At 47.0% G+C, this 15,539-nt stretch overlaps 1 protein-coding gene across 3 annotated transcripts in view; it reads right to left on the bottom strand.

Annotated features, from left to right (window-relative positions):
* Positions 1 to 15,539, bottom strand: part of EML1 (EMAP like 1) — a 185,823-nt gene that overhangs the window by 22,355 nt on the left and 147,929 nt on the right. For 2 of the 3 annotated variants that reach the window (XM_042944258.1, XM_042944256.1), the window contains exons 6-13: positions 12,050 to 12,179; positions 9,246 to 9,395; positions 7,957 to 8,026; positions 6,078 to 6,188; positions 5,149 to 5,244; positions 3,448 to 3,582; positions 2,663 to 2,762; positions 1,583 to 1,737 (exon numbers count right to left, since the gene is read on the bottom strand). In XM_042944258.1, coding sequence (XP_042800192.1) covers positions 1,583 to 1,737; positions 2,663 to 2,762; positions 3,448 to 3,582; positions 5,149 to 5,244; positions 6,078 to 6,188; positions 7,957 to 8,026; positions 9,246 to 9,395; positions 12,050 to 12,179 — 947 coding nt within the window. The remainder of the gene's footprint in view (positions 1 to 1,582; positions 1,738 to 2,662; positions 2,763 to 3,447; positions 3,583 to 5,148; positions 5,245 to 6,077; positions 6,189 to 7,956; positions 8,027 to 9,245; positions 9,396 to 12,049; positions 12,180 to 15,539) is intronic. The other variant, XM_042944257.1, reaches the window with a different exon arrangement.

The following is a 15,539-nucleotide window of genomic DNA, read 5'->3' as shown; positions in this document are numbered from 1 at the left end:
CTTAAAAGAATCAGTAAGAGTAAGGTTGTTAAAAGAAAAACAATAAAGAATGAAGCATTTTTTTTCTGGATAAGATTAAAAAATAAGAAATAATACTGGTTAGTTCACTCTTTTCTTGCTGTGGCATTGGGACAGCAGTAGCAGGTAAAAATTTGGAAAACAAAGACTAAAATAACATGCCATAAAATTTATTTGTAATTTAAAATGGTAAACTCTTGGGGCGCCTGGGTAGCTCAGTCGGTTAAAGGTCCGACTTCAGCTCAGGTCATGATCTCGCGGTCGTGAGTTCGAGCCCCGTGTCAGGCTCTGTGCTGACGGCTCAGAGCCTGGATCCTGCTTCGGATTCTGTGTCTCCCTCGCTCTCTGCCCCTCCCCCGCTGGTACTCTGTCTCTCTCAAAATAATAAACATTAAAAAATAAATTAAAAAAACATTAAAAATAAAATGGCTAATTTTATGTGGTATGAATTTTATGTCATTTGAAAAAATGTTTTATGTCATTAAAAAAAATTAACTGGGTGGTTCAGTCAGTTAAGTGTCTGACTTTGGCTCAGGTCACGATCGCACAGTCCGTGGGTTCAAGACCCACATCAGGCTCTGTGCTGACAGCTGGGAGCCTGGAGCCTGCTTCAGATTCTGTGTCTCCCTCGCTCTCTCTGCCCCTCCCCCGCTCACAATCTGTCTCTCTCTGTCTCAAAACTAAACATTAAAAAAATTAAAAAAGAAAAAAGAAGTTGGAAAAGTTCTAGAATGTGTCCATTCTACTCTGGGGATAAAGACCATCAACCTTCAGAATGATGCCGACCTTAATGTCTGCCTGCTCATAATTTCCCGGAGCTCATTGAGACAGAAAATTCTGTGAGGGTGTGGAAGGCACATTAAATTTCTTGTCTGGGGCTCCTACTGGTGTGTAGGGCTGCTGGCCACGTAATGAGGAGGTAAAGTAGATACTAAAAGGAGTTAGAGCTTTAGAGAACGTGTCGGCCCTCAGCCACGTACAAAGTAAATACTCAGTAAATACTAGTGACAATGTCTCCAAAGTAACACCCAGAAATTAAAGTGGAAAGCGAAGAAAGATCTTAATGAAAAATCATAACATGGATAATATTCCCTTGGAAAAGTGAGGCCGTCCAATTATAAAGACATTCTAAACGTCAAACACATTATAACCCAAATTTTTATAAACCTAATTCCATTTTAGTTGTTACACTTAAACTGCCTCCATGACTTTAATATAATGTTACCCCATTTGGGGCTCCTGGGTGGCTCAGTCGGTTAAGCGTCTGACTTCAGCTCAGGTCATGACCTCGCGGTTCCGGAGTTCGAGCCCCGCCTCGGGGCACAGAGGCTGCAACCTGCTTCAGATTCTGTGTCTCCCTCTCTCTCACTGCCCCTCCCCTGCTCATGCTCTGTCTCTCAAAAATAAACATTAAAAAAAGTTTATAATGTTACCCCATTTAATAAAATTTTATCTAAGCCATTTTCAAAACTATAAGCTAAAGATTTCAAACGAACAAGGAAACTGGTTAACAGAGCAGTTTTAGGTTCAAAGTGAATTTCGATACTGCTGCTTGCTGTCTTACCTCAGTTTTACGAAGTTTCTGATAGTTTCCGTTCCAAGAAATGAGCTTTCGGTCTTTCCCTCCTCCCGACACCAGTGTGCCGTCCCTTAACATACAAAGTGCAAAAATGCCACCCTCGTGGGCCCCTTGAACTGCATAGCTTATCCGATTTGTACCTAAACACACCAAGAAAACCGTCCTCAGTACGTTATCAAGACACTTGCCTCTCTCCCTCGCATCTCGTTTTTGTTTTAAAACGATCCTGTTGGTTAGGACACCTCTGCAGTGCGAATCTCCAGGGGACGCAATTTCTAGAAGCTCACCAAGCACCAGAAAAGCATGCCCTGGGTTACTTTACAGTTCAGGAGAACATGCCAGAAGGAAGAACAGGACGGAGAGAGCATGGCGGGATTCCACATGGCGGAAAACAGGGACTTGAGTTTAATGTGCTCTGTGTCACTCGACGAGTGACTCAGTGACCCGACCCCTCGGTTTCCCCTTTGTGTAATGGGGCTCCCGCTCACCCCTCAGGATCGTGCTAAGGCTGAAATGGAGCGATGTGTGAAGACTTGCCCCCACAATAGTACGGATACTAGAGGAGTTGCCACATTAGTCTGAAATCACATCCATGGGTCTCTTCCCACCTTCACCCCAACCCAAACTCTAAGTCCTTTAAGGGCAGGGATGGTGTGTTTTTCCTTTCCTTGTCTAGCACACTGCCCTGCATGTGATTGGTTCTCAACAGCTGTCTCCCAGAGGCCATATGGACCAGAAATTTATTTATTTTACAGCTCAATAAATAGTCGTTGATAGCTTCTTCATTATACTCTGTTAAGAGATCTCCTAATCTCCTAATAAAGCTATTCCATCAACCTGTTCTGGGCTTAAAGACCTTTTTGTAATGATAGAAAGTGACTATTCTTGTTTTCATCTGTTCTAGTCTTAAGGTTTCAAGTTTCGCATGTATGTATGTACCTAAAAAACTTGGGATTTTACCGTAATCCTATCGATTATATTAATAGACAGTTCTTAGAGAAGTCACGTTTGACTTCTTATAACATCCCCCTAGAAGTGTGTGCTCTGGGAACAATCACGTGTTACCTTTTCCCCACACCAAGATGTTGCCACTTGAATCTCCAGTAATGGTGTCGCCATTTTCAGAAAAAGTCACGCAGAGGACAAACTTTGGCTTTTCTTGCTTCTGCAAAATGTTGTAAACATATGTACACATTTAGTCAAGACATCCCCTTCTTTGTATGAATAACACCCAGAATCACAGTACTCCTAAGCCGCATAGTGTTAGCTTCTGCTACTCCACCATATGCCTTTCGTTTTTATCCCCCGTGACATAACTTAGGCCGTGAGGTTACCTGCTCTAAAATAGAGACATTTCTGGTAATTATAAAGCTGCAGACAGTTGGAGCAGAGGAGGGGGCTGGAAGGGCTGTGGGGCGGGCCGGGTTGTCATGACTAGAGCTTTAGGAACAGGGCCCTGGCACCAGAATAACGCGGTCCCGACTCCGTGCAGGGAAAGGCCCCGTAGGGAAGGAGGCGCTGTCCCTGGTACTGACAAGGCCTGAGCGTCTTCTTGGTGGTTCTTTGCAACCACCCTGTGGCGGGAGGGGGTTGCCCTGCCCCCAGGGCATCCTTCCCTGAGCTTCTCCCTGTGTTGGTCCATCCTTCCTTCTTGGCATGACCAACGTTACCAACAGAGACACAGGGAGCTCCCCAATTCTGTTAGGAATCCGCGGGAATAGTCGTTATTGCTACCTCCCCCAGAGACACTTGCACATTTGCCAATTAAAACAAATTCTAAGCTCCCTTAGAAGCGAGCTGATCACACGCACCACTCAGGGAAGAATAAAACAAGTGTGACTTGACGTTACCTCGAACAGTCCTTGCTTCTTAATAAGGGAGTTTCCTTCTAAGGTCCAAAAGTAGAGATGTGATTTTCCACAAGTAACTATTATATTCGTGTCCGTGGGGTGGAAATCCGCAGCAAATACAGCTTCGTTAGAACACTTTGAGCAAAACAGGAGAATCAAATGTCTCAAATCTCTTAGGACACTCAAGAAAATAAATAACATGGGAACCACAAATAAATAACTCATTCAGGTTAAGCACTATGCCTTTTGATTTTTCTCCCCCTTGAACTCATCTTCCGTGAACACGCAGTGTATGTTTGCTGCATGCCTTAACTTCTCCTTGTCTGTCTCCCCCACTGGACAGTAGCCCTGAGGACGGGGACCACAGGTCCTCTGTCTGTGCAGGGCCCCCCACAGGACCTCACACAGAGCTGGCACACAGCACACTTTTGCTGAAGGGCTGGGTTAGGGGTGGGTGGAGACTCAAAAACCACAAGAATCTGCTCTCATCTTCCTTCCCGTCTCAGATTCCCAGCCGTGGCTGAACAACAGAATCGCCTGATGTGTGTTAAAATGCAGATGTCAGGCCTCATCCCCATCTAGTGCCTGGAATCTCTGGGAGGGGCCCAGGAATCTGGATTGCACACAGCTCCATCGCTCCTGGCTGACTCTGGCCGCCCTGTTTGCCCCGGGATTCCTTCCCGCTTTAATTCCTAGCATTCTGCTGGTGGTCTCGTGACCAAGCTGGGGTTCTAGGGTTGGGGGTCTGGCTTTCTTGGTGCCACTTTGTCAACTCCGACCCTGACTGTTTCTTCTGCTTGAAACTCAGTTACATGCTCTTAAACCTGGGTAACAACTTGCCTCTGTTTACTTCCAACCCAGCAGCAGAGCCAGAACTGAAACACGTGACCAGAATATGAGAAGGCGTGCCTCTAGCATGAAAACAGGTGTTAGGAAAGGTGCCGGATTAGAATACAGACCCCCACATCCCGGACACCCAAGAGAGAAAGGTACGGTGATCTGATGGTAATCCTAATGTTAGGGAAGGAAGGTGATCTAAGGTTAACAGATGACAGGATGAGAAATCCAAAGTCAGTTCTGCAAAAACTGGGATCCGTTCATGATGTGAATGGGAGGAAGACATAAGAAAGCTTCAAAAAAGGGACCATAAAGGGAAGCCCCGGCACACCCCACAGGAAGAGTCGCCCTGGGAGGGCCTGGGATCTGGCTCGCCTTTCCTGAGGCTACTCAGCTTTGGACAAGCCCCGTGCCGGCTGTGCTGCCCTGTCCCTCAGCCCTCAGCTGCTTCGGACCTGTCCCCTCCCCGGCTGGGCAGTGGGCACGTCTCACTTATCACAGGTGCAGTGCCCCCTTCGACAATAAGAAAGGGCACGTTTGCTGAATGAAACGAAGCAGCAGAGAACAGCAAACGATGGAGTGGATGAAAAGGGTAGGGGCTGTCAAATGAGGAAGAAAACAACCTCACAGATACCATGACGAGAGGAAGAAACCCCACCAGGGCTCGGGAACGGCACCCTGGGAGGGGAGGTGGGCGGGGGGTCAGGGAATCTCAGGTCACGCGTCACGCCTGGGGACCGCGTCGGGAATGGGGAGCCCACTGGCCCACTCAGAAGCAGGAAAGGGACCCGGGAGGCAGCTGGAAGGAGAGGGCTCCAAAATGGGAAATTATAACACAGCCCAGCACGAGACTTGGAGAGAGACCTTTGCGTCGGCCAGCCGTTCTCCTTTCTGCCAGTCCCACACGGACAGTACGTGCTCGTTGGAGTCATCCACGGCGCAGAGATTGCTTCCTCCATTCTGGAAGAGAAAAGGCATTCACAGGAAGACTACATTTGAGAATAAAATAGGTTAAAAGTCATTAAAGATCAACATTAATTTTATTTTTAATAAGGAGTCCATTTTGGCCAAAGAATACATAGGCACCACTTTGGGGACCTGCTTCCCTGGTCCCCAGGGGAGGGCAGGTGGATGTGGGGTGATGGAGGGACAGGAGCAGCAGAGAGGGGTCGGGGGTGGCCCTGCCTCATCAGTTCTATTAAGACCAGCCTGTGAAGGGGCTGCAGGACCCCCTCCTGGAGGAGCCGGTGCCCACGGCACGTGCAGCACACGTGTGTGACAAACATAGGCCGGGAGGCTGTGCGGGAGCAAAGCCTCCGGGGCTGAGGCTTGTGGTGCTCTGTTGTGAGCACGTGCACGTGTGTGTGAATGTTAAGTTTCTGAAACGGCGGCTTATAGGGTGGATCTGTCGCATGGGCACATCCTGAGGGGCCTGGGAGACCATGAGTTCCCTCCAACTCCTGCTTAGGGACAGGCAGCCCGTGTGGGAATGACGGAGGCACACCGGGGCCGCCTACCAAGGGGCAGGTGAAATTCAAGGCCAGAGCCGGCAAAACTGCCCCAAGGAACACGCAGCCGGTGTTGCAGGGCCTCTGCCCATCACGTGTGCGACCCGAGGGGGTGTGTGTGACCTCTGAATGAGGGGACCTGGGACGCGGGACAGTTTCATCATGCAAATCTGTGCACGCACCCAGGCGGCTACGGAGCATGTTAACCTCCTCCCTCTTCAACCTTGAGCTGATTCTCTCCTCCCTGGGGACGAGGACACCAGTACCCGCAGGGCCCATACTTACAGATTTTGAGAACGCGATACAGGTAACGGCTCGGTCAAAAAACCCAACTCCAATGACATGCAGTGTGTTCAGCGTCACAGAATCCCAGATGCGCACGTGTGGGGGCAGTTGCTGTTGGGAAGGAAATACAGAGTCGCCCATTGTGATGGTCATAGATTTATCTTTACCTCGAAGCTGCAGGATTACTTCAATTCTGTCCAAACGAAAAGTCTTTTTCTGCATTTGAAGGCTCTGCCTTTTAACATAAATGCAACATTCCCAAATGGCTTCAGGAGATCAGGGCCCCTGTGGCCAACGTGACTTTAGGGGAGGTCCACCAGGTTTTAAATTTGGAATAGCCAAGTCTTCATAACTATACCACAGGAGCTAATATTCTGACTGGTACGTCTAGATGCATCTGAGTTTTAGAAATGAAAAATGACGAGGAACCTGGAACCTCATATTCCTTTAAGTCTGTATTATCACTAAGGTATAAATTAGTCTAAATTCAGCAAGACGGTCACCACCCAATAGCGTTGACAGTTTAACATTCTCGGGCCTCACGGGAGCAAAACAGGCGATCGATCACGATCACGCACGGATGACATTTAGAATTGCCACGATTAGTTGCAAACGCTCTCGATTGTGCTCCAACGTGAACGATACTAACTTTTCTCCTTAGAGCGCTGAACAGATTAATCGGGAAAAGGACTGGCATTATACCAAGTTAGTGGACAGAGTGGGCTGAGGCAGTAGGCCAGGCTCTAGCCTTGACTTGGTCTGAGGAGCTGGGCGTCTGCAGACAGTTCACCTGGACTGTCGGCATCGCCCGGCACGTGCACTGAAGGGCGGGCTCAGATGACTATCACGTTTTCCCCGGCTCTAAAGTTCGGATTCAATGTCAAGGCCAGAGACTGAAATACACTATGAATCCACTAGAGGGAAGAGCAAATCCTTTGCTACTCATGTAGAAGACTTTAAAAAGCCGTTTAACATTTTAAAAAAGGACGAAGGCCCTGTGCCATTTATGTGCATTTATGTAATCGTAAACTGATTTCCACTGTTCCTGTGACTTTTTTAAGTGCAGAATTTTCATGGGAAATAGCATAAAGTTAATATTTAAAATACGACGTTATTAAAATATTTTCTGAAAAGTTACGACGTCGTTAGAGTATTTTCTGAAAATTGGTAGCCAGCATCCGTGCTTTCTGGAAGAAAACACGCTGGTAAAAATGGAAATACTCCGTGTCATTAGGTTCCTTTCATACACTGTGCAAGTAGAGATCAAAAAAGCTACAGGGGGTGTTGGTTAAGACATGGCAGCGACCACAGACTGCGGCCTAGAAGGAAGTGGAAGCCAGTTTCGCACTGTGCTCTATTTGTTAGAGCCCACTAGTTCCCTTCTGATTCCTTAAAATTCCAGCCGAAGTCTTGCTGAGGTGCTTATAAAACTTGTGCCCAAACTCTCTGGCAGCCTTTGAGGGTCATGTGCAGACTCGCGCTCTGGGGTGACGTCAGGAATTTGGGGCACTTAGGCAGAGGGTGCCTGAAGTCTGCTGAAGAGGCAAAATGCCCCATATCCGAATGCTATTCATTATGACTTTTACTTATTAAATGTGTACTTACTACGTTCGTGTTCGTCACGTGTGTAAAGAAATATCTTAAGAATCGCTGAATTCTTAGGCAAGACCAAGGCTGTTTAAAAACTGGCCGAAATTAAGGTGAGCTCGAGGGGTTTTTAAGGTCACTGTAAGAAAATCCGCGACAAAAAAATTCTAATGAAGGGTTAAGAAGCATTCAGCTACTTTATAGCTAGGCAGGCTTAATCATCAGTGCAAGGTTTCCAGATTCTACGGAGTTAACGGTTTGTTATAAAAATACGAAAGATAATGCAACTCACTTTTCCATCCTTAGATGTACCAGCGACTTGTCCCGTGGCTATCGTGATCCTGTCAGGGTGAACTGCTAGGCTAAAAAGAGGGTATTTATAAAACATCCACGCTTTAAAAGTACGCTTTACTTTTCTCTTGGCCACAGAGTCTAATCAAAACTTTAAATGTAGGAACTATATGGTACCTGACCTCTTACAGAGTCACCAGAGAGTCTCTGCGCACCCCAATGACCTTGGGCAGTTAGTGCCTATTTCATCCAGCCCTTCTGTCTCGAGAATTTCCAAACGCAAGGAAAAAGCAGCCTTTGCTTGGAAAATACCAACTCTATAACAACCTTGATTAAGTATGTTAAACAGCAAAAATACCTTTAAAAAAGTTTTTTTTTAACGTTTATTTTTTTGAGAGAGAGAGAGAGAAAGAGCGTGATCAGGGGAAGGGGCAGAAGAGAGGGAGACACAGATCGGAAGCAGATTCCAGGCGCTGAGCTGTCAGCACAGAGGCTGATGCGGGGCTTGAACCCACGGACTGTGAGGTCGTGACCTGAGCTGAAGTCAGATGCTCAACCGACCGAGCCACCCAGGCGCCCCCAAAATATCATCTTTTACCAACAGGAGTTTTACAATTGATCAGGGATCTAGGACAAATAGAAATAGGTAAATCCACCTGCTTTACTCCCTATCCTTCCAAAAGCTGTAAGTGGATTATGAATGAATTAAAATGAATGAATTACAGCAAGGCCAGAAATAAACATGGATATTTTTACTTTTATTAAATAAGATGCCTGGGTGGCTCAGTCAGTTGAGCGTCCGACTCCGGCTCAGGTCATGATCTCACCATTTGTGAGTTCGAGCCCTGCATCGGGCTCTGTGCTGACAGCTCGGAGCCTGGAGCCTGTTTCAGATTCTGGGTCTCCCTCTCTCTCTGCGCCTCCCCTGCTTGTGCTCTGTTTTTCTCTCTCTCTCTCCCCAAAATAAACATTAAAAAAATTTTTTTTATATAAAGTCGCACATTAGAATCTACTAGCATTTGTGTTAAGAAGGACTCCAAACAGGGGTTTATGAGAACTATTTGCTTGGGTGACACGGTTGGGTACGCGGATGTGTTATAAGGACAAAAAAACTAGTCTGTAGTGTCTTCGAGAGACGGGTAGCTAGCAGGTCACCGGGTACAGACAACGTGGAACAGAAAGAGCTTTTCCAAAAGATCTTATTTCCTCAGAGCTCTTCTCCTCTCTTTAGTTACATCCCAGCCCCGACGTCTTTCCGCTGACGCTATTTCTACAGGGGTGAGGACTCACCACTTCACATCGTCGTTGTGGCCGGCGTAGTGCCTCTGGAGCTGTTCCTCGACGTTGTACAGCACCACCACGGAGGCGATGAAGTACACCGTCTCCCCCGTTGGAAGCAAGTACAGGTTGTTACGACAGTCGCGACCCCGGTACCCATAGCTTTGTGTACGTCAAGATAAACCCGATTTGGTTTAAGACCCGACAAGACATCAGCTTTATTCAACAGGAATGGGCAATAAAATTCCCTAAGACTGATACCATCAATTTCTCTCATGTAAGTAACTTTAAACTGTGGGCGCCTGGGTGGTTCAGTCGGTGAAGCGTCCGACTTCGGCTCAGGTCATGATCTCACGGTCCGTGAGTTCGAGCCCCGCGTCGGGCTCTGTGCTGACAGCTCGGAGCCTGGAGCCTGTTTCAGATTCTGTGTCTCCCTCTCTCTCTGCCCCTCTCCCACTCACACTCTCCCTCTGAAAAATGAATAAGCCTTAAAAATAAATAAATAAATTTTAAGATACTGGTAATTGATTTGTATATACTTTACTGAGTGAATTTTATTTTTATTGTAATCTAGGAGCTAAATCTTTTACTTAAAAAGTTTTTTTATGTTATGAAAGTACTTGTAAAAGGTGCAAACGACACTCCCACATACCTACGTAAAAGGTGAAAAATGTAGCTCCTCTTTGCCCCAACATCCCCAGCTTCTTGGGGATAATTACCTCCGTTAGGATTTTGGAATGTATACTTCCAAACCTTGAAAACTATTTTGAGAGCAAAACTTCACTTGAATTTGAGTGTGAAAAAATAATCTAACAAAAGTACCATTTATTTATTTGAAGTAAATTCCACTGTTTCACATCTTTTAAAATATGAACAGAGAGTAGGCCGAAAAAAATGTGCTTCGAATAATGTTTTCCAGCCGTGATTTACCCTAAAATTTAAACCATTATGGACCTAAAGAAGTATCACTTCAATTATCTGTGCCAAAACAGATGTTCTAGTGAATGCTTAGGACATCTGAATCTGAAAATATAAAGAAGATATTTTGGGAGAGAAACTTAGGTACAGATGAGAATTCGAGAAAGTTCCCAAAGAATATGAAACCATCCTTTCAAATAGTAATTCTTCCAGCTGATTACAACAGCACCAGTTTGAACCAACTTCTTAAGGGCGCCTGGGTGGCTGACTCGGTTGAGTGTCTGTCTGACTCTTGATTTCAGCTCAGGTCACGATCTCACGGTTTGTGAGTTCTAGCCCCACTTGGGATGCCCTCTCTCCCTCTCTCTCTGCCCCTACCCCTCTCGTGTTCTCTCTCTCTCAAAGTAGTAAACCTAAAAAAAATTTTTAAAAAATTAAAAAAAAATAAAAAAACCAACTTCTCAGAATTCATATTTGGGGCTTGGCATTAAACTGGTACTCAATAGAAATTTGTTTGAGGGCAAAGAGAGGATTTTTGTTCGTCTTAAAATCTGCATGGACTGGAAAGGTGGCCTCTGCAGAATTCCTTTAAAGTAAAATAAATAAAATAAGATAAATAAGGAAAACTAAAGTAAAAGTTAAAATAAAAACCCCAATGCTTCATTCACCCCTTTTCATAGGCTCGATTTCTTTGTCTTTCAGGTTTTTCTCTCTGGAAGCTCATTCACTTTTCTAAATCTCATAGTATGAAGGCTCCAGCAGCTTGATCTCAAGAACGTCAGTCATAGGGCTGACTCATTTCTGAGATTTACATTTGGGTGGGGGAGGCTGTTTCTTTTTCTTAAAGTAGCCTTCTATCTACGCCACATGTGGATTTTCTTTACGCCTGTATCTACTCCCTTCCTTCAGGACTGGGGTATTATTCCCAGTCTGATGTTACTCCTTCGATTAGTGTTGACCTTGCTGTTAGGTTCCCAGCGCTGGCCAGGCCCCCACCTGGTTTCGGGGGGGAATGCCTGTCCTTCCTTCCAGTGTATCACTCTTCGGGTTCAAAAACCTCCTGCCAGCACGGTTTAGTTCGATTTCTGACATTCTCATTTTCATAAGTTTGTAAGTTCAGTATCTTCCTGAGTTTCCATGCTGTTTCCGTGGGCCCCTGCAGAGCTCACTAAGCAGGTGGCAACTACCGTTACAAATAACCAGCTTTCAATTTCATTAGAATCTTAAACTCTACGCATTTGTGATTATTTTCATTCAGCTTGCTTTTCTCTTAGTGTTTAACTACCTTTATTTTTATAAAGTTTATTTATTTATTTTGAGAGGGAGAGAGAAAGCATGAGTGAGAAGGGGGCGGGAGGGAGGAAGGGAGAGAGGGAGAGAGAGGGAGAGGGAGAGAGAGAGAGAGAGAGAGAGAATCAATCCCAAACAGACTCATCGCTGTCAGCGTGAAACTCACAAGCTGTCAGATCGTGACCTGAGCTGAAATCAAGAGTCAGACGCTCAAGTGACTGAGCCACCCAGGCAACCAGCCCAGTTTTTAACTACCTTTATTCTGTTGGAAAGATTAAAATTCAAGCCAGAAAGAAAGTGATGCGTTTTCTCACGGCTCTTTAAAAACGAACAGACAAACAAACAAACAAAACCCCAACCATCCAGCCAATCCCATGAACGTTAATATTTTCTTGTCGGGAAATAAATGCATATGTATTTGAGCAAGAACCACCATCTTTCATTCAGGAATGATAGGTCAGTGTCCCCCTAGCCAGCAGCACTCACGGAGCCTATTTGCAAAGACACCGTACTGGGTTCTAACATATGGCCCATTTTGTTAAATCAAAAAAAAAAAAAAAAATTAAGTGTGGATAGACTATTTGCCCTAATCGGTGAATAAAGGATACACCCATTCCAGTTTCAGTCTCTTGGTGGGCAGCTCTACTTTTGCTTCCAAATTATAAGAGTCCACTTGATCTCTGGGCAGGTACATGGTCACAGGGCGTCCGCGAAGAAACATTTTTACGTATCCTTCTTCTACAACAAGAACAAAGACATCAGTAAGACGCCTCTGTGCCCGGTGGATCTGAAAACAAATGTCTATTTTCTTTCTCCTCTTAATGTCCCAGGAAAGGGTCTAGCTACTCTTCACGTGATTTCTAATTAACGTGTTGGGGGTGGGGTTGGGGGGGAAATAACGGAAACCTGAAGTCGCACCATTTAAAACCAAAGTTTTCACTCTGTTTACGTTGGACGTGCTGCTTCCTCAAGTACGTGAAATACGTGAGAAATTGTAAAAGAGAGGGAAGAGCTAGATTCCATTGTTTTTCCACGAGAGACTCAGTGGTTACACTTGTCTTCGCCATCGGGTGGGGGGGGGGGGATGCCACCTCGCAAAATCACAACCAATGCAAAAAATCCACTTAGAGTTGTCAGTGATTTCCATGTATATACAATTCCAGTAGCGAAATTCATAAGGCATCTTTCGACACTTAGATCGTTTTGTTATATCGCAATGTAAAAATACACCTTTATGTATCTTATCCGCTGGACACATTTTTTGAGTGCAAACAACACAAAATCAGCAAGAGTGCATGCTGGGGTACACACAAGAAGGAAAATGCTCAAAGATAAGCTTGAAAGAAAACGGAAGGACTAAAGACCCATTAGGGGGAGATACTGAGAAACAGAAGCTTCTAGAACAAGCATTTTTATAATAAAATAACTTCTGACGTCTCAAGAAGTCATTACGGGGGCAAAAGTAAAACCCAGTAATACATCAACCTGGGACACGTGCAGTTTTAAAAAAGAAACGAGTTGGGGGTTTCTGCTCGCTTTCAGGATATAGTAAGACCAAGGAAAATGTCCTGTGAGTTCCTGACGAATTCGGTTAGAACTCACTGCAGATCCCAGGACCAGGCCTCCACGGCATTTAAACTGGGTCGCTCCAGCCATAGCGGCACATTAACTCGAGAGAAGAAACATCGGCGGAGGGGACATCGGTGAGGAAAAGTCACGAAATAACTATGGTGCCGCGAGCACCACATTTACAAGTTACTTTTGTAAATCTTGCTCCTAAGGACCCTCAAATGCCGCATGCGAGCCCCCCCACCGCACACTAAGAGGCCGTCCCAGTTTTATGTTAGTGCACACGTGCATGTCAGGCCTCACATGCGTGTGATGCATTCTTCACGCCACATATTAAGTCTGACTTTTAAGTAAGGGGCAATACACGCTCAGCCTGCGGACGGCGTGCCAGGCGCTCTGTTCCGTGGGCGCTCCATGAGGATGCCGCCACAGGGTCCGTCCTCCCCAGATCCGCCGGGACCAGCCGAGCAGAGGTCCCGGTACCCGAGGCTGTCTTGTCAGTGCCCCGCCCCGGGCATTTTATATTCTGCAGCCAAACCCGTCGAGGCCCCAAGTGGATTCCACCAAGTCCTTCCTCCACGCAATGTCCTCTGCCCGCCCTCTTACCTGCTGGATCCAAACGTCTAGCATCCTGCCTGCTCTCCCCTAAGTGGCCGCACCGGCCTTGAGTGCCCCACCTGGACCCTCCTGTCTGGCCGGAAGTGTCTCCACCGCCCTACACATCTACCCAGCTCCGGGCCCCTGCTCTTCCCCTCGCCCCAAACCTCTTCTCTTCTTTAGTCCCTCCCCCTAATCTGGGCTCATCGGACGGTGTGGCCGCCACACCGGCAGGACCTAGGAGCGCCCGGCAGAGGACAGAAGGGAGAAGAAAGCAGATGCCAGCAAAGCACAGAGCTGAGGACAAGCGGTTCCCTCAACTGTCTTTGTACGCGAGGAGGCACAGAACGTGGATGGGTAACAGGCTATGATGCCATCTCCACAGCACGGCAGAGCCCTCCGTGGCTGTAATAATCAGTGTGTGTGAAACACTGAGCGCACCGTAGCCGCGTGCTGGTTAAATCCTCGGGACCGAGGCTTACTTATCGCACAATGCTAAACCACTGAACGAGGCCCCCCAAAAAGCCCTGAATTTTGCCTTGGCGTTGCTTTGCCCTGGAAATTTGGGCATTCTATGCCTAAGAGCGAAACACAGCCAGGGAAGGCAATGGAATTTTCCAGGCAGGTTAGGACCACAGCACGCAGCCGCCCACCGGAAGGTGCGGAGCGAGAGGCCAGCCGCAACGGCACAGGACGCCAGGCCAAACAGCGGGACATCCAGGGCCGCCCTATAGCTCTCTTAGGGTTTCTACGAATCCTTCAGAGTTCCTGCAAAACCAGCTGGTAACCAAGCCAGATCGAATGTACAGCTACTTATCAAAACCCATCCAAGTAAAGGCGCAGGACTGCTGTTTAACTTCAGGTGCAGTGGCTTGTGTGATGGACACGTTTTCGTACGAGGAGAGTATCTGCTTGGCCGTACGGAAAAGGGTTCGGCAGCCTGGGTAGCAGCTTTGTTGAGAGAGCTGTGAGATTTCAGAAATGCCGCCTACCTTTGCAGTGTATCACCCGGCGTTTCCCTTGTGATTTCGGAGACAGGGACAGAAGCGCTAGATGAAGAGATAGCGAGAACTGCAGGAGGGACCTGGGGCAGCTAGCTCTTGGGGGGGGGTGGCCCCCCGCCCCTGCAGAGGAGCCCGTGGGGGGCTCAGGACCTGGCTCCACAGGCATAGGGCGATTATAGTTTTCAGCGCGTGATTTCATGCTTCCCGAACAGGAAACGAATCCTAAATAAAGCACATGCCGCTACCTACGGAGGGCTGACTTTTACATCAGTTCCGGTTCCGAATCGAAGGGGGGAAAACCCAAAGTTAAAATGAGACGGGTTTGTTTAACGGGTGACATACCCGTCAACGATTTTGCATTTTCGATGCGCTTTTGAAGAAGGTTAATATCCTAACAATAGCATCTACCTTATTATAAAATGGGTTAACAAAAAGAAAAAAGAAAAGGTATATGGAAAGGTACATCATGAACTATTAGTTTGCAGTTTAGGAGACTGAAGGCAGAAAGAGAGAGTAAAAAAAAAAAAAAAAAGCTCCTTTTGGACAAAGTGACCACTTAACGCATCAGAGAGCTTTCCTATCAGAGGTGTTGCCTCGGGAGCCCCAGGGGAGAGGGAGGAACAAGAAAGGCCACACACGATCTTCAACCTAGAAGTTCGGCTTTCACACGTGTGGTGGCGTCTCACTCTTCCTCCTTGTTGACGCATCTTGAATCTGTCTTCAAGGACGTAAGGGAAAGGGTCTAGTCTTTGAGACCAAGTTGCGGGCCGTGCCTGGGATCTGAGCCCCGACCCGTGGGCACGGGCTTCCTGGCCCTCAGCCTGTCAGCCCCGCCACGCAGACTCCGCATGTGACAACTGGCCCCCCGGAACCGCTCCGCGTGCGTCCCCCAAGTCCTGAGGGGACCGAGGGGCACGCGCACAAAAGT

This window comes from Panthera leo, chromosome B3 (assembly GCF_018350215.1).
Source record: "Panthera leo isolate Ple1 chromosome B3, P.leo_Ple1_pat1.1, whole genome shotgun sequence".
NCBI lineage: Eukaryota > Metazoa > Chordata > Mammalia > Carnivora > Felidae > Panthera > Panthera leo.
The sequence above is the reverse complement of the archived record's forward strand: the minus strand, read 5'-3'. Positions and strand labels throughout refer to the sequence as shown.